The sequence below is a fragment of the Eutrigla gurnardus genome, assembly GCF_963514095.1.
Source record: "Eutrigla gurnardus genome assembly, chromosome: 7".
Lineage (NCBI taxonomy): Eukaryota > Metazoa > Chordata > Actinopteri > Perciformes > Triglidae > Eutrigla > Eutrigla gurnardus.
Genome location: NC_139921.1, coordinates 24,428,387 through 24,450,449, shown reverse-complemented (window position 1 = coordinate 24,450,449; position 22,063 = coordinate 24,428,387). Strand labels below are relative to the sequence as shown.

The 22,063-nt window shown below is 47.6% G+C and overlaps 1 protein-coding gene across 1 annotated transcript in view; it reads right to left on the bottom strand.

Moving 5' to 3' along the window:
- The window catches only part of LOC311015746 (glutamate receptor ionotropic, NMDA 3B-like), a 30,040-nt gene extending 8,183 nt beyond the window's left edge, over window positions 1–21,857 (bottom strand). The window contains 7 exon segments of the mRNA XM_084013160.1: window positions 6,973–7,088; window positions 10,914–11,059; window positions 11,292–11,438; window positions 13,994–14,230; window positions 14,822–15,093; window positions 15,726–16,222; window positions 21,382–21,857. Of these exon segments, the coding sequence (XP_083869286.1) occupies window positions 6,973–7,088; window positions 10,914–11,059; window positions 11,292–11,438; window positions 13,994–14,230; window positions 14,822–15,093; window positions 15,726–16,222; window positions 21,382–21,626 (1,660 nt within the window). The 5' untranslated portion in view covers window positions 21,627–21,857.
- Window positions 21,858–22,063: the final 206 nt, after the last annotated feature.

The window sequence follows — 22,063 nt, the reverse complement described above, 5'->3', positions numbered from 1 at the left end:
TTATTGATTACTTTGCACAGTGATGTTTGCGTGCAATAAAACATATTTAGAGTTCAAACCGCCACAGATCCAAGATATTTTAATTACGCAGTCTGTGATGCAAATCATTGTTATGGTACATTAAATATTAATCGTGCTTGATTTGTAGAAATGTATTCACCATAACTTGCCTCGGTATTCCCTCGTGTTAAAGTATAACAGTGTGTGGACTAATAATAAAATCATACAACTACGACTTTTAATTAAGCAGCAGACCTGAGTACTTCTCTTCCCAGTGCCGTTAACGGCGTTTAATTTAAAAAAGTGGCACCCTCGTGTTTCATGGCAAAGCTGCAGAGGAACGCTGCCGAGTGTTTCTGTATTACAGTCAGCTGCCGAGTGTTTCTGTATTACAGTCAGCTGCCGAGTGTTTCTGTATTACAGTCAGCTGCCGAGTGTTTCTGTATTACAGTCAGCTGCCCAGTGTTTCTGTATTACAGTCAGCTGCCGAGTGTTTCTGTATTACAGTCAGCTGCCCAGTGTTTCTGTATTACAGTCAGCTGCCGAGTGTTTCTGTATTACAGTCAGCTGCCCAGTGTTTCTGTATTACAGTCAGCTGCCGCGTGTTTCTGTATTACAGTCAGCTGCCGAGTGTTTCTGTATTACAGTCAGCTGCCCAGTGTTTCTGTATTACAGTCAGCTGCCGAGTGTTTCTGTATTACAGTCAGCTGCCGAGTGTTTCTGTATTACAGTCAGCTGCCCAGTGTTTCTGTATTACAGTCAGCTGCCGAGTGTTTCTGTATTAAAGTCAGCTGCCGAGTGTTTCTGTATTACAGTCAGCTGCCCAGTGTTTCTGTATTACGGTCAGCTGCCGAGTGTTTCTGTATTACGGTCAGCTGCCGAGTGTTTCTGTATTACGGTCAGCTGCCGAGTGTTTCTGTATTACGGTCAGCTGCAGAGTGTTTCTGTATTACGGTCAGCTGCCCAGTGTTTCTGTATTACAGTCAGCTGCAGAGTGTTTCTGTATTACAGTCAGCTGCCCAGTGTTTCTGTATTACAGTCAGCTGCCGAGTGTTTCTGTATTACAGTCAGCTGCCCAGTGTTTCTGTATTACAGTCAGCTGCCCAGTGTTTCTGTATTACAGTCAGCTGCCGAGTGTTTCTGTATTACAGTCAGCTGCCCAGTGTTTCTGTATTACAGTCAGCTGCCGAGTGTTTCTGTATTACAGTCAGCTGCCCAGTGTTTCTGTATTACAGTCAGCTGCCGAGTGTTTCTGTATTACAGTCAGCTGCCGAGTGTTTCTGTATTACAGTCAGCTGCCGAGTGTTTCTGTATTACAGTCAGCTGCCCAGTGTTTCTGTATTACAGTCAGCTGCCGAGTGTTTCTGTATTACAGTCAGCTGCCCAGTGTTTCTGTATTACAGTCAGCTGCCGAGTGTTTCTGTATTACAGTCAGCTGCCGAGTGTTTCTGTATTACAGTCAGCTGCCCAGTGTTTCTGTATTACAGTCAGCTGCCGAGTGTTTCTGTATTACAGTCAGCTGCCCAGTGTTTCTGTATTACAGTCAGCTGCCGAGTGTTTCTGTATTACAGTCAGCTGCCGAGTGTTTCTGTATTACAGTCAGCTGCCCAGTGTTTCTGTATTACAGTCAGCTGCCCAGTGTTTCTGTATTACAGTCAGCTGCCCAGTGTTTCTGTATTACAGTCAGCTGCCGAGTGTTTCTGTATTACAGTCAGCTGCCCAGTGTTTCTGTATTACAGTCAGCTGCCGAGTGTTTCTGTATTACAGTCAGCTGCAGAGTGTTTCTGTATTACAGTCAGCTGCCCAGTGTTTCTGTATTACAGTCAGCTGCCCAGTGTTTCTGTATTACAGTCAGCTGCCGAGTGTTTCTGTATTACAGTCAGCTGCCGAGTGTTTCTGTATTACAGTCAGCTGCCCAGTGTTTCTGTATTACAGTCAGCTGCCGAGTGTTTCTGTATTACAGTCAGCTGCCGAGTGTTTCTGTATTACAGTCAGCTGCCGAGTGTTTCTGTATTACAGTCAGCTGCCGAGTGTTTCTGTATTACAGTCAGCTGCCCAGTGTTTCTGTATTACAGTCAGCTGCAGAGTGTTTCTGTATTACAGTCAGCTGCAGAGTGTTTCTGTATTACAGTCAGCTGCAGAGTGTTTTTGTATAACAGTCAGCTGCCGAGTGTTTCTGTATTACAGTCAGCTGCCGAGTGTTTCTGTATTACAGTCAGCTGCCCAGTGTTTCTGTATTACAGTCAGCTGCCCAGTGTTTCTGTATTACAGTCAGCTGCCCAGTGTTTCTGTATTACAGTCAGCTGCCCAGTGTTTCTGTATTACAGTCAGCTGCCCAGTGTTCCTGTATTACAGTCAGCTGCCCAGTGTTTCTGTATTACAGTCAGCTGCCGAGTGTTTCTGTATTACAGTCAGCTGCAGAGTGTTTCTGTATTACAGTCAGCTGCCGAGTGTTTCTGTATTACAGTCAGCTGCCCAGTGTTTCTGTATTACAGTCAGCTGCCCAGTGTTTCTGTATTACAGTCAGCTGCCCAGTGTTTCTGTATTACAGTCAGCTGCCCAGTGTTTCTGTATTACAGTCAGCTGCCCAGTGTTTCTGTATTACAGTCAGCTGCCCAGTGTTCCTGTATTACAGTCAGCTGCCCAGTGTTTCTGTATTACAGTCAGCTGCCGAGTGTTTCTGTATTACAGTCAGCTGCAGAGTGTTTCTGTATTACAGTCAGCTGCCGAGTGTTTCTGTATTACAGTCAGCTGCCGAGTGTTTCTGTATTACAGTCAGCTGCCCAGTGTTTCTGTATTACACTCAGCTGCAGAGTGTTTCTGTATTACAGTCAGCTGCAGAGTGTTTTTGTATTACAGTCAGCTGCCGAGTGTTTCTGTATTACAGTCAGCTGCCGAGTGTTTCTGTATTACAGTCAGCTGCCGAGTGTTTCTGTATTACAGTCAGCTGCCCAGTGTTTCTGTATTACAGTCAGCTGCCGAGTGTTTCTGTATTACAGTCCACATCGAGGGTCCAGAATGACGGGATCTGCCCTCGGCTTTGAAACAAATAAAAAAAGAGATTTACTGCCATACCAGACCTCCTGGGGTTGGTAGTTTCATTCCATCCACTGGGGTGGAAGGAAGTCACGCCGATGGCCTTTGGCATGTGTGTGTGTGTGAGACTGTGTGTGTGTGTGACTTGGCAGCTGCTTGGTTGTGAATGAGTGTGTTGGCTGTCGAGGTGTGTGTCACACACTTCCTACGTAGAGCATCTGCACTTCCCTCCTTTCCTTCAACCGTCCTCCACCTCCCCTCCTCTTTGATTCCCTCACCCCTCCTTCCTCACCCGCCGAGGTCATTCCTCTCCCACCATTGCTGTGAGTCTCCCCCTCTCTTAGTCTCCCCCTCTCTTAGTCTCCCCCCTTATCTCTGTCATCCCTTCAGTTCCGTTTTTATTTCTGCCTCACTCCGTTCTCGTCTTTATCTCTGGTTCCTCCCCCGAGTCCGTTGCTTTGTCTCGCTCGTCGTTCTTTTTTCTCCAGCAGACGCACCATTTTTCTGTCATCATTGTTTCCACCACGTTTCCGTCGAGCACTCAAGTCAAATAGGGAGATACAAGTGAGCAGCCGTTTCCATCACGAAGCCAACGCTGTCACTCAAACGCAGCCCCCGCCTCCTCGCTGATCCACCGCCGCACGCCAACTCTACCCAGAAACTCTTTATATATAAACTCTATTTCATTTTTACCGCCTTGTTTTGAGGCCAAGAAAGAACGGCGTTCATAAATGATTATATTTTGAAACATTTTCTCTGTTATCTTTGCTCCTAAGCACTACTTTTTGTTTCATGATGTACTTGTAAAAGTACTCTTTTACTTCCCCTGTCACATTCTCTATAAAACTCTGATTGCATCATCATAGCAGCAGAAGAAAGAGGTTCATGCCTGCATGTTTTTGGTAACCTAAGCAACCTAATTCATATGGCAGTGAGGTGAACTACTGGCCCCTGGGGTTTATTATATATTGTAATAATGTCTAGTTCAGGTGTTATGAAAACCTGTGTTTCCCCCCGTTTGCGTGGGCAACAAATTATTCACATGTTTTATAATTATAGATTCATAACAGTTTCTCCTCCTCTCGGATGCATTTAATTACAGCAAACGGTTAAAGTGAGCTGCTGTCGTCAACAGCAGCAATCGGTTTGTACATGCTGACATTCATTAAAAATGCAATATGATTCCATTCCATTGGTAAGATATGTATAATGTATGTAATTCAATTTGGCACAACGTGTTAACGTTGCTTCCCCACATCTGGCCAGCAGGAACCAGGGATGGTTGCCATTTCTACTTGGAAAATTGCTCTACTGATTATACATATTATTTACATAATTGGACCGATCGATTGAATGAACACATTCTGTGAGGCGTGTTGTTTAACTGGAGGCTATTTGTTTTACTCTGGAGTTCAACACAAGAAGACGAAGGCGGCAACACAACTTCTCCTGCCAGCCTGGTTTTGATCTGCAGTCGCGCTTCGTCCTGCTCGACTGCACACACACACACACACACACACACACACACACACACACACACACACACACACACACACACACACACACACACACACACACACACACACACACACACACACACACACACACACACAGCGATATTATTAATGGGTGTGTCTCGGCTGTCGTAAACGTCTCCCAGCAGCACTCAGTGGAAACACAGCGACGCCGTCTCTCTCCACTTAAGCAGCCTGAAGCGTTCGGCAGCATCCCCCGCCTGCAGCGTCTCCCCAACTCCTCTCTCTGTATCTCCTGACCACAAACCACTCTGGAAATCCTGCCTGCATCCTCATATGTACCAAATAACACCCCCACATCCTCCCCCCTCCCTCCATCCCTCCCTCCCTCGCTCCATCGGCTCGGGTGAAGGTTTGTCTTGATTAGGGACTCTGTTGGCCGGACTCTTTTATCACTCGCCGTGCAGAAAGCAGCAAACTGGCAGTGGGCAAATGAAAGCCCTCTATCTCCTTCTTGTGCTCAACTCCCACCTCCCTCCCCCCTCCTCCCCCACCCTCCTCCCCCACCCTCCCTTTCTTTACCTTTGTTGAGGTTCCTCTCACTTACTTTTTTTTCTCCATCCCCTCTCCTCTTGTGTTTCCGCTGTCATATTTCCTGTCCAGGCAATTTCCTGCCCTTTCTTCCTCTCCCCATTCAGACTTATTGAGTTACTCCCTCCCACCTCCTCCTCCTCGTCCTCACGCAGGCCGCGGGAGTGAATGGTTACCACAGATTCTTCGCCGGCCTTTTCATGTAGACAATGAACCCGGGTCGTCATCAAGAAACGACCCGCTCTACATACCGATGAGACCGCGTTCTCATCCTCACCATCGCCATGTCTCCTGGCGTTTCTGCAGCGTAAGAAAAGGAGCAGATCTCCGGTGAGTCGCGCAGCGAGGAGGCAACGTGGGAGCGGGGTCGTTCCGAGGCTACGCTTTGACTGACGGAGAATCGGCATCAAAGATAGCGTCGGGTCCCACGTGGCCAGCATTACTAGAATCTATTTACGTCTTCGACATCGTCTCGGAGGCGGGAGGAGAGACGGGAGAGGCGGGAACTGAAACACTTAAATGCACATCGACCCAGGCACGAGTGCACACACTGATTCTATACCTGAACGGAGTTCCTACGGCTGGGTTTGAGTTGGAGGTTTTACATCCAATAAATGTGTTCTGTCACTTCAAAGTCACCTTCAGGAGAAAACTCAGAACCTATGTTTACCTCAACGGAAGAGAGCAACGGACTTTTATCGCAATCTCTTCTGACAGGCTTTATTTCTAAACATGATACAGTAAAATCCCACTGCTTATATGTATTCAGTTTATAGCAAGCAGGAAACTATTACTGCTGTAATTACTGCTGCTAGTCATAATATTGTACATCTGGCTATTGTGCGAAAGAAGATCGTGATTTCTGAAATATTAATTTATTATGAGCTATTCAACGTAATTGTAATCAGTCAGAAACAGAACTGACTGGCTGACTAACAAAGCAGTGATTTAAGTTGCATGTATGTTTGCAGAATAAGATATGAACGGGCTATTAATATCTAATATTAATAATGTGTGAATTTACACGTTCCCCCTGCAGTTTTAGTTTCGGTCGTACGCATGATGGAAGTTATGGTCGCAGAAGGAAAACAGTGGAGATGGAAACATGAGAGAATGGATTTTGCCATCTCCTCCCATGCCTCCGTTCTGTGCCGTCTCTGATTTCCTCGCCTGCTCAGGTTGAAATGGCGATGCTTCGTGCAGATAGTAGAAGAAGAAGAAGAAGAAGCGAAGCTTTGGAAAATCCTCCCAGCGAGAGTCTAAAAGGAAACCATTTCCTCGCTGATCCGTGTAGCGATGTATAAATATGATCGCTCCTCCAGTGGATCATTAGCCATTATTTGACTGAGTGGATCCGTCTCTATTCATGACTACATTTCACCTGGAAGGGATCATTCATAAAGGGCTCTGACTGGCCGTTGATATTAATAATAAATGACTCGATACTCGACTTTTACCTGCAGCGTTACAAGTTGATCCAGTGAATCACTGTCAGCCAACGGGATTCTATGAGTGAGTGTGTGTGTGTGTGTGTGCGCATCTCATACATGTGGGAATGTTTGCCTATGTTGCATGGTTCAGTATGTGTGTGTGAGTGCATGCACAGGTCTGTGTGTGTCTGAGTGTGTGTGTGTGTGTACTTAATCACACTGTGGCTACTCACTTGCCACCTGGGGGGAAAACAGGCGCCCACAAGGTCAATTTATTTCACTGTATTTAGTATCTGGAGTTAAGAATGCAGCTATTATATAAGGTTAAAGTTCACGTTGAGACATTTAGTGGCTTCGGCAGTAAATTTGGTCGACGCTTTAGAGAGAGGAAACAGAAAAAGAAGCAATAAAGACTGGACGTGAAGAGAAGAAGAGCTCACCTTCGATGGCGAAAGGCTTCCCCACGGTGAGCAGTTTGCACTCGGCGTCGATGGAGACCTCGAAGTCCAGCAGGGCTTTGTCCATGATGAAGGCATCCAGGGCAGGAGGATCTGTCCTTCACCACCAGCACACACACACACACACACACACACACACACCACAGCAGGGAGACAGAAGCATGGATTGAAGATCAGATTTGCCTCTCAAACCTTCTCATCCCTCCCCAGAGCCTCGCGGGAAGAACCCTGCATTCGCCTTCGTCCTGTTTGTGTCATTTACACGGGGATGAGATTAACCGCGTCCTAATACTCTGTCTAAACACATACATCATTACTTAAACCAACAGCCTCTGTGGCTGGCTGATAAGGCGTTCATACACACCGCCGAAGACCCTCCTACTACCCCGCAATATCGATCCAATTGACCGTAATTGACCCCTAATTATAGCCCGCTCCCCCGCGTCCAGCCTTCGCCGCCGCCGCCGGGAGATAAGTTTCACAGCGCCGCCGGATTTTAATACCAAAACCTTCGCACAAACACGGAGGAAAAAGATGCACACTTCCCGACATCACGAACGTATTCGCAAATTACACCAACGTATTTGTGCGCACGCATCAACGCGTCCGAGCGAATCACGACGGCAGACGGATAAACAAGCATGAGTATTGGAAAAGGCATGCACACAGAGAGGCTACTGGGAAAAATAGAGCAGACTGATCAAATTACCTGAAACTTGCTATTCGGGTTGTTTACGGCTGAATAAAAGGTTTACTTAAGAGAGCAGACTGTTTTTCTCTGGCTCGGCCTGTCAAATAGGAGAGAGAGGATTGACTTGTTTTGGGACTTAAGAGGGTCCGGAAGCTATCCGATGCCAGGCCTCGGGATAAGAGTGTGTGTGTGTGTGTGTGTGTGTGTGGGTAGGACCGTATTATAAGCCTGTGTGGAGGTCTTGCTTCCCTCTGAGCCTCGTGTTCATGTGCAGCAGCATGTGTAGCCCGGGGCTCCGTCTCTCCAGGAGAAGCTTTTTGAGGTTTTTTTTTTTTTTTTTTTCTCCATGAAGATTTGAGTGCAGTATTGGGGTCAGTAGATCTGCCAACACAGTATTTTAGCGCCTCACTCCTTGTTTTCTGCACTGCAGTGACTTCCCACTCCGGCTTCACCTCGGCACGCAAACAAACGCCGCCTTCATCTTCCTCCCCCCCCAGTTCTCATCTCTTTCTCTGAACAAGCACTTTGTATCTTCTGGCTTGTATCACAAAGTCAGCACATGCACTATCTCAGCATCTCCTGCTGCTGCTCCACGGAGTAGGCATTGTGTTTGAGGAGTGTGTGTGTGTGTGTGTGTGGGGCACAGCTTTCTGTCTATCTGCACTTGGGTAAGACAGGGTGAGCACATGGCCGTCTCACATGTCTGAATCCCAGCGGGGCAATTTAATTTATTACATTTCATAAAATGTTGCAGCTAAGTACACATGTGAGGTACTTGTACTTTACTTACTTATACTTCAAACCCGCTACATATTAAAGGGGAACAATCTTCTCTCCCTTCAGAGGCCGTTGCACCTTCATACTGTATGATTGGCACCCTGACGAATAATGGCATCTGAACTCATCAGAGAAGCAGACGGGTGGAGCAGAGGTGGAGGGAGGACAAATAAAAGAGTTGAGTAGGAATGTGAGGGTAAATAATTCAATTCATACTAATAAGCAGAGCCCTAGAGTTCTTTTAAACGCTGTACATTTTCATCGAGTGAGGAACGTATTACATTTTTGACCTCTTTAATGATCAGCGAGATGCAATAAAAGTCCTGCTCCTGATTCTTTTATTAATCCCTCCTGCCCCGGCGTTGCTCTTTTATGAAGTTTTATGCGAGACGCTTTAAACGAGCTCATGATCACCGTGGCACACCTTCACCACTCCTCAAACCCCGCAGGTATAACGTCTCCTAAATGTCTCTTTCAGTTCTTTTCTCTTCTGGCAACGTCCCAGATTACTTCAAAGAATTAAAACATCTGACCTTGACCCCAACTCGGCCATATTATACACAGAAATATAAAAAGTCCATCCGCCGCTACGCTGATGATACACAGGTGTATTTCCCAGTAAAGTCTACACACTTATCTTACATTTGGTCTAACAGATTTTTAACCGAGGTCCTTATTAGTCCTGACAATCTGCATCCCAGTATCGAGTCCTCTCTAGGTGTTAACCAACGTGTCAGGAGTCTGGGTGTGCGCTTTGAAAAATAGCCTCACTTTCTAAAAAGCACACTAACATCATCCAGTCATGCTACTGCCATCTGAGGAATATTGCTCGGGATATGACGAATGCTGGTTTTTAAATGACAGTGGAACTATTATTCATTCTTTTATTTCCTCAGGCTTGGACTGCTGTAATGGCCTTTTAACGGATATAAATCAGAAATCAATTAATAGACTGCAAATTGTGCAAAATGCGGCAGCGAGACTCTGAACAAGAAAACCAAGAAAAGAGGACATTACTCCAACTTTAATGGCCTCATACTGGCGGACCATTTTTTTCTGTTTTTAAGATTTTACTTATTACTTGTGAAGCACTTCATTGCCGGCCCCTGAATATATATATATATATATATATATATATATATATATATATATATATAATATATACCAACTGGTGCGCAGCCACAGATCTTCAGGCAGGAGCCGGCCGGCTGTTGCAGCTCACGCTTATAGACTGGAGGGGATTGATCGTTGGCTGTTACGGCTCCTCGGCTTCGGAATGACCTGCCTGAGGAACTTCTCTCTTCATCTCCTTTAAACTCCATTTCAAGACTCCTCTTTATCCAAAGGCTTCTCTCTCATTTCGGCTTTCGTTTTTATATTTATTATGTTGCCACTTTATATTTTTGACATTGAAAAGAAAGTGAAGTATAATCATCCTTTAAAGTGTATTCATCTTTTCCCTCAGTTATTCTAACATTATTGAGTATTTTATTGCTGTTTGAAAAAATAAACATACATTATTATTATAAATATTGCTATTGTGATTATTATTATTAATATTATTACCTCAACTTCTGAAATGATTGTTCAACTCTCATATTCTCCACTAGCTTTGAATGAACCACAACCTGAACCACTTTACTGTTTAAATTATTTCTGTTCTATCTTTGGTTTGTGTTTTTGTTTTCATGTTTTAATGCATGCTTATGTAAAACACTTTAAACTGCTTTTCGGTATTAATTGTGCGATATAAATAAACTCGCCTTGCCCGCTTTCATCTTCTCACAATCCCCATCCGACATCATGCGTTCATCTTTTCTCCTTTTCCTCCGCGTGTCCCTGAACCCCCCATTCAACACTTTTAATCACCAGGAACGATTCATTCACAGCCGTTCACCTGACTTACACCTGTGTCTGCTGCCGTCAGGTGGGAAACAAACAGCCTGTTCACACAATAAGAAAACACTCAGCGACGGTTCCACACAGTACACAACTAAATCAAAGGGGAAATCCAACAAAAAGCACAAATGTGTGTTTTGATGTCGGATAGAAATGTCGGTACACAGAAAACAGCCTCGGTCATGAACATCAGAGAGTCCTGGTAATTGATTTGTGGGCTTGAATCTGGATCTAATGGATGGAACGTATAAAGGAGTTGTTCCACTATTTCATTGGACGACTGCCAGAATGTCTCCAGGTGACATCATGAAGTGTATTAACTAGCAGAGAAACGGCGCCGCTGATTTCTATCCGAGGGACGATTTTCACGATGGGCTCCGTATTCAAATTCATGTCTGTAAATCTGCCAGGTTTTCTGCTCTCGTTGTCTGAAGACAGAATTATTATGCAGAGTGCGCATTAAAAAATAAGAGGACGGAATACAGACGACCACAGATAACAAGCGTGGACGTGACTCGATTGTTCAGGTCTGGGGGAGTTTAATGAGGTGTCTTACTTCAGCATGTGCACTCCTTCCGGGGTGGTGGGCTGGTTGAAGCGCCGCATGTAGTCGTGCATCTCCGGGAAGCTCTTCTTCATGTAGTCCTCGGCGCTGCTCTCCCTCACCGTCCCGAAGCGGAAGCCCATGGACGGGTGGTGCAGCTGGGTGGTGGAGGTGGGGGTGGACATGGCGGTGAAGGTGATGAAGAGAAAGAGGAGGGTGGAGATCACGATGGGGCTCGTATCACATTCACACAGCGTTGAGGGATGTATGGGAAAAAACGATAATCCGTCGCTAATAATTCCACACGATCCTCATTAGCCTGCCCTTGTGTGAGATTACTGTACGTGTGTGTGTGTGTGTGTGTGTGTGTGTCCTTGCACGCGGCCTGACCTTCTCGTCGTGGATTCCCGAGACCTGCTCGAAGGTCTTCTCCCCGACCATGACGGCGGCGAGGTTGGCGGTGTAGCTGGACAGCACCAGCAAGCAGAAGATGGCCCACAGGTTCATCAGGAACCGGCCGGTCCAGCACTTCGGAGTCTGCAGAGTGGAGACGCAAGAGAGACTTCCTGTTTGCTTGTTCTGCTTTTAATTATTAAAATGATTGAAGAGGAGGGAAAACATCGCAGCTCTCGACGATGAAGTGGATCCAAAAATATCAAAGTTCAAAGCAGAAAGATGTCACCATGTCGTAAACAGACAACAAACATCACAAAAGGTTGCCAGCAAGTTGCTCTCAGGCGTTGACATAAATGCAGAGCACCCAGAGGCTCTCGTTGTCACCTTCCCTCAGAAACCACGATGCATCCTGACTAACGTTAATGGAGTTCATCAGACAGACCAGAAGATCAGCTGATGAGGAGGAGGAACGTCTGACAAAGTGTGACTGTTGTTCCATCATCAGAAACATCTTTTTCCATAAAAAACGGCCTGCCGCGGGGAGCGAATCCACCTGAACACTCATCATCTACATATTCCACCAATTAAAATCCACTTAACTGAAGCAAACACACGGATCTCTAGTTTTAAAGAGCAAAGCTTGGGAATAATGAGACATTAATTATACAAACAAGGTTGTAGCCTGTTATTACGACGGCGTATCCATGTTTTCAAACTCTTACCGCAATTAGTTGAATGGAAAAAAGCAAAGGGGGGAAAAGGGAGGACGGCACGCTACTGACTCAAGAAAACTTAAAAGAAATGATTTTCACTACGCGGGCACCTCGTTGAGGATTAATGATAAGGCTAAACAAACAAACAGGCTTCTAATTTGTTGCCTGTTATATTCCATTTCTGCGAGTTAAAAGGCGCCTGTTGTCGGCAGAATTAATCAGCACTAGCTAGCTAACGAAGCTGATGTATCCCTCCAGAGTTGGTTGAAAACACCGTTTCCACATTAATGTTTCCAGCAGACTCCTTCTAAAATTAGCTTTCACATTCTAAACTCCACGGCTACGTTCTTCGTGATGTCATACTAAAATGCGGAGATCGCAGACTGTACATATGAGAAAAACGTAGTCGCTGTGACCATATTTGGACTGAGGAGGAGCGACTCCAGATTCCAAGCAATCGGACTTCTATTTAAAACCTGAGGAGTTGCCCCCTGGTGGCCAGTAGAGGGAATGCAAGTTTAAGGCACTCCCACTTTGGTTTCACTTTTCCAGAAGCGAAGGTTGCCGCCTGTTTATCAGCTTCCTTTACGTTCCGTTCACACAGGAAGTTTTCACTGAACATTCCAAGTTGCTGAAGTCCTGAACCAGATCCAGATCCAGTATGAGCAGCTGCACCGGCCTCCACAGTAGCAGCTACCAGCCCACACGGTCAATGTGCCACGCTTTGAACTGAATTCTTTCAGTCCCATAAAAATAACGTATTCTTCACACATCGGCTCTCGAAAAGAACCAAAAAAAAAGAAAAAAGTTTCTCCATTTGATTTATTTGACTTTTAAATTTTTTATTAAACTTGAACGCTGCAAACAAGGTGACTCCTGGGAAATAATTATTTTTATTATTATTGGAAGGGATCCAGATTAAATTGAGACTAACTTTTTCCATTTAAGTTAAAACCACCCTTTTTTTTTAACAAATACATTTTTTGGGTTTTCCATGCACAATAGTGATTTTTTAACACATTATGTTAAATATAATAAAACAGGAATAAAGGTGCAGATAAATGATTTTTTAAAGTCAGATGAGAGAAATCTGTTAATGCCTGTAAAGGCAGCGGTCCGTGGTTTCAAAGTGTTGCTCAAGGGCATTCTAAGGTCACAGCTGCTAACAGACACACGCCCTTAAATGACACATTCCCAGTTGTGTGAGGATCAAACCTGCGACCTTTGAACTCCGGGAAGGTCTCTCTAATCACCGGTTCCTGTAGGGAAACGTCCGATTAAAGAAATGAGATGGCGTGTTACAGGAATCATTATGTTTTGTGATATTAATCAGAATGTGCTTGAAGAGGGAGCATAAGTTTGCATAATAATGTTTTTTTGGCCGTTTGGAAAACATAATCAGTCAAATCTGACAGGTTTCTGCTGCAAAGGTACGTTTAATCTTTTGACGGATTTATAGCCCAAAATACCATTTTTCTTTAATCTTTGAAGGGTTATACATGTTTTCATTTTTTCATAAAATTGGCAGACCACTCGCCTCGTTTCTCTCCTTTATATCATCGCCCGTCTGCCCTCCTCCACGTCAGCCTCGTTCAGATCCTTTCCCTCCACTTAGCCTTCCAACCTCGTCTCACCAGCTTCCTGTCAGCCATCTTTTTTTCCCTTCCCTTCTCCTTTTCAACTTTGACTACTTCGGGGAGTCCCTCCTTCATCCAATCCCATCATCCTCTCCATAACGCCTTCAATCTTTGTCAGCCCACTTAGCCTTTCCCCTCTTCCTCCCGTCGGTGCATTATCCTCCCGTATCTCTCCTCTTCATCACTGCCGACCAGCTCACCCTCTCCCCATCAATCCTCCCCCTCCAACTTCCTCTTTCCACATGCTCTCTCGACTGTTTACTCTTAATAATAATAATGCACAGCCTCTCCCCCGTATCTCTGCAGTTCTGCCTCCCATTCATCACGCGAGGGGGCGGGGCTTTACCTTGGTGGCGACGGTGCGTCCGAACAGGATGGCGTAGCAGAGGTTGAGCGCGGAGGAGTAGGAGAAGACGCGCAGCCTGTTCCTGCCGTGGGGCGTCATGCCGAAGGGGCTGTTCCACTCGTACAGGGTGAGGAAGAGCGCGGTGAGGTGCAGCGTGACGAAGATGCCCACCCACATGGACCAGTGGAGAGGCCACATGAAGGCTCCGATGGGGGCCGCCGTGTCCCGACTCCGGACCTGGGGGGGTTAAAAGAAAAAAAGACTCTCTCTGCAGAAGTATTGTGTGATAAATAGTGATTAGAATTCAACCTCCAGTTTGTAGGATCTCCGTAAACTTCTCTCAAACACTCCTAGACATATTTATATATATAAACATATAAAAATGCCACACATTGATTTTATTTCGTGCTATCCATCATTTTGTAAGGGAAAGAAATCACATTTTTCCAAATGGAACTGTATTGTCAGATCTTATTAGGCGCTGCAGTTTGTCAGCAGGGAGGGAGACGTGAACAAATCAAAGAGACTGCAGCAGTTTCTTCTGAAGCATCTGCTGAGAGCGCTCCTCAAGACGCCTCTCGGACTCATTACTACCCTTAAACCCTTTCATTACGGACTTTCAGAAGCTTTCATAAACTCATTATTCACAGCTAATGATTCTGTGTTCCACATCAGAAAGACGGACAAATTAAGTACTAGCAGGCCAAATTATCAAGTCAGACAGAAGTAGTATCACAGCTACAGTGACGATGCTGCCGCTGACACGCTCCGCGTCCCCCTGATCACTAACATCTAAACCCCCAAACTTAGATCTAAAGACGTCCGTACCAGAATGCCGAGGCTGGTGGAGTAGAAGGGCGAGGTGAAGTCGATGACTCGGCTCCTGGCAGAGTTGATGGAGAACGAGGTCACCGCCATGTCAGCGCTCCCGCTCAGCAGGTCCCCGACCAGCCCCGTCCAGCGGCCCGTGCCGCTCGACGCGCCGTACTTCCCGTCCCCCACGATGTAGAGGTCGAAGGTGAAGCCCATGTCCTCCGCCAGCTTCTCCAGCAGGTCGATGCAGTAACCGTAGCAGCACTTCCTCAGGTCCTCCGGCAGGTCTGACACGAGGGAGGAGAGGACGACGTGAGATGCCTACCACATGTTCACGGTTTGGGGGGTTTCTCACCGCCCCCGGGCCTCGGTGAGGAATACATTCAGTCACACTGACCTTGAGCTACAACACCCTGAAGAATGTACAGGAGAAGCTTGTGCCAACACCAGAATATGGAATTTGTGAACTCCATCCTCAATCCAATATTCTATAAACCGTCTTCCATTTAAAGAAACACCTTGTGTTCCTGCTGTACAGGAGGCGGCCTGTATAGGTAGCCGACCAATCTCCTTAGTCGGCGATATAGCACTTGGTATTTCTTGGACACGCTAGCCTTGATCCCTTATTGATTTAATGCCTTTAATCCTCTTTATTCATAAAATAGAGCTGTAGCTGTAGAGGCGAGACATCGCACCTGCTAGATTTTTTTCTTAGCTGGACCGAACAAGCATGATCCCTTATTGATTTTACGTCTAACATGAACTGCAGTCCTGACTAGAGAGGCCAGTGATATAGAGGAACGAGGTCTAAGCCAAGAGATCTAACGGTTTACAGAAGAGGAGCTTAGAATTGGAGATGATGCCTCCCACAACTTGAAAGTTTTCCAGGAGTTCTTCAGCATCATTCTGAGAAACTCACCGTTGGCGTCCCAGTCTGCCACCGTGCTGTTGGGGTTGTGCAGCTGGTTGAAGAGGCTCTGGAGTACGTCGGACCGGTTGGTCCTGGGGTCCAGACACAGCTGACCGGCCGGACACAGTCCGTCCTCGTCCACCTCCCGCGTGAAGACGAACGGGTGCTCCACCAGCGTCACCACCCTGAGGCGGTGTCCCTCCACCGAGTCCCCCGGCCTCCAGCGCCCTCCGGCGCCGCCGTCCCCCTGGCCGTCCCCTCCCCTCACGCCGGCTCCGAGACCCAGGCCCTGGCTGCTCCTGAACCCTCCCACCAGGCCCAGGATGCCCCCTTCCAGCTCCAGCCTGCCGCGGGTCCACTGGCCCACGGTCACCCAGGCCGGCTGGCCGAGAGCGCCCCTCTTCAGGCTCCACACGTGGAACAGCTGGGAGGACAGGACCCGGGACAGGCCGGCATCCACCTGGATCAGGCCTGTGGCCCCGGTGAAGGAGGTGTTGGAGAGAAACCTGGAGGGGCAAACAGACGATGACACCTTAATGATTGGTGATTATTGGAAGAGCAGAAAGACGAAGACGTTTCATTGTGTTTATGTCGAGTGACTGAAGAGGCTTTTATGTTGTCTGACTGGAGAGCTGAGACTTAATTGTGTTGTTTTTACGTGAATAAATGATGATAATTAGCCATCATTCGTCCTGGGAACAAACCTTTCACACTGAAGACAAAAGAGTGGAAGTGAGAGACAACAAAGATCCATTCTGGTTCCTGCTGGTTAAAACTAGAGCCTTGCAGTAATACTGGCCCAGCGTTAGCAGGTCTCAGATGTTTAGCAGGTCTAGTCTCAGATGTTTAGCAGGTCTCAGCAGGTCTCAGATGTTTAGCAGGTCTAGTCTCAGATGTTTAGCAGGTCTCAGATGTTTAGCAGGTCTAGTCTCAGATGTTTAGCAGGTCTAGTCTCAGATGTTTAGCAGGTCTAGTCTCAGATGTTTAGCAGGTCTAGTCTCAGATGTTTAGCAGGTCTAGTCTTAGATGTTTAGCAGGTCTCAGATGTTTAGCAGGTCTAGTCTCAGATGTTTAGCAGGTCTAGTCTCAGATGTTTAGCAGGTCTAGTCTCAGATGTTTAGCAGGTCTCAGATGTTTAGCAGGTCTAGTCTCAGATGTTTAGCAGGTCTAGTCTCAGATGTTTAGCAGGTCTCAGATGTTTAGCAGGTCTAGTCTCAGATGTTTAGCAGGTCTAGTCTCAGATGTTTAGCAGGTCTAGTCTCAGATGTTTAGCAGGTCTAGTCTCAGATGTTTAGCAGGTCTAGTCTCAGATGTTTAGCAGGTCTCAGATGTTTAGCAGGTCTAGTCTCAGATGTTTAGCAGGTCTAGTCTCTGCATCTCTCCCAGAACGTCCTAATTAAAGTGAATGCAGTGCAGTGAGGGCCTCCTCCTATCCCACAGTCCATACAGACGGTCATTACCATTCGTCTCACTCCTCCGGCAGCCCCACATTGGTCTCCGCCACCGCCGAATAAATTAAGAGGAGCGCCCCCCCTCTCCAACCACAGGGCGATTGTAAGTGCATGTCTGAACACTTCATCACGTGGACGTCGTCGCCCAGGTGACCGTCTCCATGTGAAATCCATTCTAGTTCTGTTTGATCGGGTCCTGTTTAGCTGGGGGGGGGGGGGGGTCACTGTGTAGAAGGTTGAAATGTTAACGCATGCAGGGATCACTGCATCCGCTGCTGCTGAACCATGCAGCGACTGTTGATGATGTCGGGTCGAGGCGGCTGGAGGAGGCCAGTTTCTCCTCCCGTTAATGGAAAAGAGGAAAAACTGCTTTTCTCTTCTGCACCGGTTAATTCTCTCTCTCCTCATCTTCCAAGTTAAACGTTGAATTGACGAGTCGGGGGGGAACTTTCTCCATTAAATGCTGGATATTCTAGGGAAAATGAAAAGGGCTAAATTGGTCCCGAGGGGTCGTCAACCTCACCTCCGAGTCCAGACTACAGCCGAGTCTGCACCACGTGGACTGATGCTGTGAACGGATCCTCCTTCTGTCCAGCCACCATGCAGATCTCCTCCAACAAACCCGTGCACCCCGAGTCTAAAGAGCTGGTTAAATCTGTGATCCTGAACGCCGTCCCCGTCCCGTTGGGTGCTAACTTATGTCTTCATCAGCGGCTCCCCCTCTGTCTCTGCGGCCATAAAAAGGCGGAGGTGCTAGCCTGGCCTCCAGCTGAAATCACTCATGGTAATAGCGCGGCTGAATCATCATATCCCATTGACAGCAGATTCATCACAGCCCACCCAGACTCCTATATACCGTAACGGAACGGCCACAGACATCACATTATGCCTCTGACGTGCGAATCCCCCATCTTTTCTTGCAGTTTGTGACGTTTTTTTGGGATCCGATCCCAGAGATCGCAACGCAGAGAAGGTGTGAAAAGAAAACAGCGCCCCCGGGGGCCAGAGGGTGCGTTTAAAGGAATGACTGTCAGACGAGGTGGATGAGTCAGACAGGTGGTGTCAGAGAGGGATGGTTTCCTCCTGTAACGCCTGGCCCCGGTTTGTACGCTGGGAAAGTAAATGTCAGCGCCCGCCTTAAATGATGACTGTAAAAAAAAAGAAAGGAGTCCATGTGTGTCACGGCCTTATCGCTACATCTCCTCTTACTTTGGAGGGGAAGTTGACTCTACTCCGTCTCCTGTCTATCTGGGATGAAACCACGCTCACTTGTTTTCGATGCTTCTAATCTCTTCACAGGCGATACGATCAGCAGCGGCCGTGTCGAGTGAGATGATGCACCGACTGACAGATCTCACTCAGATAAGCACAGTGTTTCCCTCCGCCTCTCCTTTTATTCCTGCTCTGCTCGAGCTGCTCCCGACTTGCCCCCCGTCTTTCATCTGTTTCTGTTTCTTTCTACAACGTATGTTTGCAAGAGAAGAAAAGCAGCCTCTGGACATTTGGAAGAAACATCCAGAAGTGGTTCTTTATTTCGTTGTTTATCTTCCTCGCTCATTGCCCCGCTGCTTTGAACGAACACTAACATTTGTGCAGCCTCGGCTCTCGTCCTCCCTCATCCATGCATCTCCAGACATCCCCCCCTCCCTCCCCGCCTCCCCGGCTCCGTCCCTTGGGCACCGAGCTGTTAATTGCATTTTCCAAGTGGAAGTCTCTTCCTTCCCTCAGCTTTGTTCGGGGCTCTCCAAAGCGACGGCATCGGCGGCGGCGGCGGCGGGATAAGGATCGGGTGTACACTGGAGGGCACTAACTGGACCTGTATTATCAGTCTTTCACAGGCCAGAAACAAAGGTCACCGACACTGCATTGTCAAGGACTCTTTTCTAAATAGTCTATTCTGGTCTAGACTTCGTCCTAATTGGCCCTCCACGGGAAGACGGTGACTTTCCCTGGTGTCCTGATGAAGTTTCACTCGCAGATCGGGCTGAACTCTCCAATATGCTCACGATGACGATGCCAGCATACTGATTTTCAGCAGGTTTAATAATTAGCTTATTTTAGCACGTTATGCATGCTAATTTTTCCAAATAAGCCCAAAAGATAAAGTGCAATTGATGGGAATGTCCTTCATTTGCACGCATAAGTATCGGGCAAATTCAAATTGTGACCTGATGATGGCGCTAGATGGAAAGTTTAGGAAGCACCAACCTGATAATAATTCATCCAGCGTTCCATTAAAACCACGGCAGTCTGTCTAAATGGTTTAGATACGTTTCACTTAAAAACACATGATGCCTCACTGGAGGAAACGCCAATGCGTTACCGAACAGGCTTCATCCTCTGGGGACCATGAATGTCTGCACAAAATGTGAAAATCAATCCGTCCCGGTTGTTGAAATATTTCAGTCTGCACCAAAGTGACATCACTGTCCACGGAGGGAGACGAGCTGCCAGCGCGGCTGAAACGGAAGCAATTTAATCACATTAAAGCATTCAGCTTGTACATTTAATAATGAATGTCCAATAATATAGCTTTGTGCCCCTAACTCCCAATCCACTTGTTTTAGCCCCCGGCCCCTCAATGCCAAATTGTTCTGGCAGCCCGGCGCCCGAGGAGGGGAACGCCGAGAGAATCCAGCTCGTGATTATGTGGGTGGTGTTGATGATCACTCTGCTGGCAGACGCCGTGTGTGCTCAATATCTCTGCTGTGGGGCCACAAACGGCCCTCTCGCCAGGACCACATGACTTCCATCCATCGCGGCGTTAGAAAAACATCCGCGCGAAGCGGCCATACTTCACTCCAGAGCGAGATTACGGGACTTCCGTTAATCACTTAAGAAGTGTAATATATGCAGGTTGGTTTCTGTGCACAAGCGTGAGGATTTCATGCTTGTGAAAACATGAATGTTTTTTTTACAGTGTGTGTGTGTGTGTGTGTGTGTGTGTGTGTGTGTGCGCGTTATCACAGGCCGCACCTTGACAGAAACCCGTGGAAGCTGTCAGGAGCCCATTTTAAAAGCTGCGGGGATTGAAGCGGCAGCAACAGCGAAGAGGAGCAGACAACACTCCTTGGTGTCAGTCTGTGAATCTGTATGCCATAAAAAACACCTCCTCCTCCTCCTCCTCCTCCTCCTCCTCCCCACCCTGGTGACAGATTCAGAAGCAGACCCCCCCCCAGCGGTGCAGAGGACGGGCAAGGGCAGCCACCGGAGCGAAGCACCGAAGCTGGAGCCAGAAACGCTCCACAAAAGAGATGCCAAGGTGTCCGTCAGGAAGCTAACGAGCTGACGTGGACACATTTGGAACTGTTTTTGGAATTTTTAACAGGAATATTTGGCCTTTTGGCTTCAAAAGAAAGCTAATTGTAACTGTATGTTGCCTATATTTCATTTTTTTTGTCTTCTGTGTTCCACTCTGCAGTCTGTAGAAGTATCGAGCCGCTGCCCCGAAGCTGACCCCGCCTCCTGACCTTTAGCACAAAGTTAACATCCTTAGAATATTTCCGTGTGAATTGTCTTTAAGAGTTGTTTTATCGACTGGAAGGAAAGGTCTCTGAAATGTTTTATATGTTTAAATAATTTAGTGGGCCTGAACGGAAGCTTTTTATTCTCCTATAGCACAACGCAGACGTCAGTTAGCCTAGCGTTGCTATCATTAGCAACAACTGCTGAGTCATCGGCATTGAGCTCCTGCGTGTCCTTCATTATACAGATGAGGGGGGGGTCCGGCTCTCTAACAGGTCCGTGGGGTAACGGCCGCTGCCCAGACTGTCAAACAGCAGGAAGGAGCTGTCGACGTGGACTCATGGTTCCAAACCCGGGCTAACAGTAGTCATGGAGGTAGTGGAGCTGCAGGTGAGCTGGTGGTTCACTATAGCCCCGCCCTCTCTGGGGTCTCCTGGTTCGGATGCTGTATTTTGTCTTTTCCCATTAGCATTAAGCATCTTCACACACTCATCTACACACACACGACTGTTCACCTCCCATTACTTGTTTTGTTGTAAATAACATTCCTCAATAAACTTCTGATTAAATACTAACATAAAACTCACGAACCGTGAAGCTCATGCTTAAATCGCAGATTGGACTAAAAATGTCTCTTAATTCCACTTTTAATTTGCACCGAAGTGATCCGAGTAAACGAGAACATTATGCCGTTTTGTAATTAGGGATCCTTTTTTATGTCATGGATATATATATATATATATTATTACCTGGCCAGATATTGTCCCGAGGAAGGCAGCTCATGGCGGCTCGGATTGTCGTAACAGTTCACCATGTTCTGGACCAGCGCCAGGTCCGGCCTCACCAGGGTCGCCGCGGTGACGGCGCGGCCAATCAGCTGCAGGGCGTCCCGGATGTAGAAGCTGATGGGCTTGCGGCCCACCTCCCCGTAGGCCAGCAGTCCGAGGGGACCCCCTAGAGTGTGCAGCGAGTCCGGAGACAAGGGATATCCCATGATCCACTGCAGCGCCGGCAGCGCCGAGGCGAGGCGCTGGGCCGCCCGCAGCACGGAGGAGAGACACTCGGGGTCGGATCCCAGCAGCAGGACGGAGGAGATGGGCGAGGGGGAGCGCAGGAAACGGCTGGAGAGGATCTTCAAAGCCTCCTCCTCCCTCTGATCCTCCTTCTTCTCCTCCCGGGAGTCCCCCCGCCGGTCCCCCCCCGCCGACACCAGGGTCAGGTTGATGATGTCCCACAGGCGCCAGGTGGAGCCGCTGTGGGTCTGCAGGTGAGACAGCAAGCCCTCGCCCCCTTCCTCCCACCCGGGGCAGACCACAGCCGCCCCTCCCCAGCTGCTCTCCCCCCGGCTGCCCCCTCGCTCCCTGTCCACCTCCCTCCCCTGCAGGACGGCCAGCAGCAGGCTGCCGAGGCTGGACGGAGGCACGCGGGCCG